The sequence below is a fragment of the Plectropomus leopardus genome, unplaced genomic scaffold (assembly GCF_008729295.1).
Source record: "Plectropomus leopardus isolate mb unplaced genomic scaffold, YSFRI_Pleo_2.0 unplaced_scaffold21018, whole genome shotgun sequence".
NCBI classification, from domain to species: Eukaryota; Metazoa; Chordata; class Actinopteri; order Perciformes; family Serranidae; genus Plectropomus; species Plectropomus leopardus.
In genome coordinates, this window is record NW_024622737.1 from 1 (window position 1) to 1,617 (window position 1,617).

At 37.4% G+C, this 1,617-nt stretch overlaps 1 protein-coding gene across 1 annotated transcript; it reads right to left on the reverse strand.

Moving 5' to 3' along the window:
- Positions 1–844: 844 nt before the first annotated feature.
- Positions 845–1,319, reverse strand: LOC121965642 (PDZ and LIM domain protein 7-like; the record flags this gene model as incomplete). The annotated part of the gene is made up of 2 exons (XM_042515777.1): positions 845–975; positions 1,139–1,319. Coding segments are annotated over 2 exons (312 nt in total), but the record flags the coding sequence as incomplete, so codon positions are not given.
- Between the last annotated feature and the right edge of the window lie 298 nt (positions 1,320–1,617).

Below are 1,617 nucleotides of genomic sequence, written 5' to 3' on the forward strand. Positions count from 1 at the left end.
TATAGTAAGGCAAAAATGTCAAAATATGACATGTCCCAAAAACAGCTGAAAACACCTCAAAGCAGCATAACATACTGTGCCAAGACATGCCATAGCATAGAGTGGTGCAAAAACGGCCAAAAAACTCATAATAATGCCTGTTGAAAAAATGACCAAAAAGGCAAGGCTATAGTAAGGCAAAAATGTCAAAACATGACATGTCCCAAAAACAGCTGAAAACACCTCAAAACAGCAGAAAATACTGTGTCAAAACATGCCATAGCATAAAATGGTGCAAAAATGTCCAAAAACATCATAATAATGCATGTTGAAAAAAATTACCAAAAAAGCAAGGCTATAGTAAGGCAAAAACGTAAAAATATGACATGTCCCAAAAACAGCTGAAAACACCTCAAAACAGCATAAAAAAGCGTGACAAAACACACGATAGCATAGAATGGTTCAAAAATGGCCAAAAAACTCATAATATTGCATGTTTAAAAAATGACCAAAAAGCCAAGGCTATAGTAAGGCAAAAATGTCAAAATATTACATGTCCTAAAAACAGCTGAAAACACCTCAAAACAACATAAAATACTGTGCCAAGACATGCCATAGCATGTCTTGGCACAGTATTACTTGTCCTCATTTGTAGTCTTCGTTTTAGTTTTTGAGCAACACACTATACTATACGGAAGGTATACTATTGTATGACTTTTTATACTATTTTGGACGACATACTATACTATAACTTTTTTATGTGTATGTTGGATGACGTTCAAAATAGCATAAAATGTCATCGTATAGTATGTTGTATTTATGTATATGTAGATATATATGTGTGTGTGTGTGTGTGTGTGTGTACAATTTCTCACCTTTCTCACAGTAGGGTTCGCCCTCCTCCATGTAGAAGGCTTGGTTCCTGATGGGAGTCTTGCAGGCTGCACACTTGAAACACTGAACATGGTAGGTCATCTTCAGTGCATGCATGATTTCCTGATGACAGGAGACAAGGTTGTACATTCTTTATTTTCAGCTAAGTTGGTGCTGTTGGAGCACAGTGGGGACTACATCCATATTTCCATGTAAAGAGAAAAAAAACCTTTCATGTTTTTGGTTTGTGTTTTGCTTTTGCTCAACACAGTGTTGCACTTCTTACCCCTGTGATCTTCTTTTTGCACTTGGCACAGTTAGGAGCGTATCGGTTATCGTAGCACTTGGTGCAGTAAACAGACCCTCTCTCCTCGAAGAAGCCCCCTTCGTCCAGGACCACCTTACACTGTGAACACGTAAACTCCTCTGGGTGCCAAGAACGCCCCAGCGCTACCAGGTAACGACCTCTGGAAGACACATACACACATATTAACAGCACATCAGAGACATTTCTGAAATCTGCTAAATCACTACTTTGACAGGGAAAACAAGGACAGCTCCAAAGGAAATTTTAGCACATGACTATCAGTGGATGAAGTACTTGAAAGTCATACTTGAGTAAGAATAGAGACATCTTACTTACATATTACTTTGGTAGACAAAGTCACCTCTCAGAATATTAGAATGAAAGTCTTAAAGTTTTCTGATACTTACTGTGCTTTAGTATCAAAAGTAATTTCATGATATTTAATGTACATAAGTATT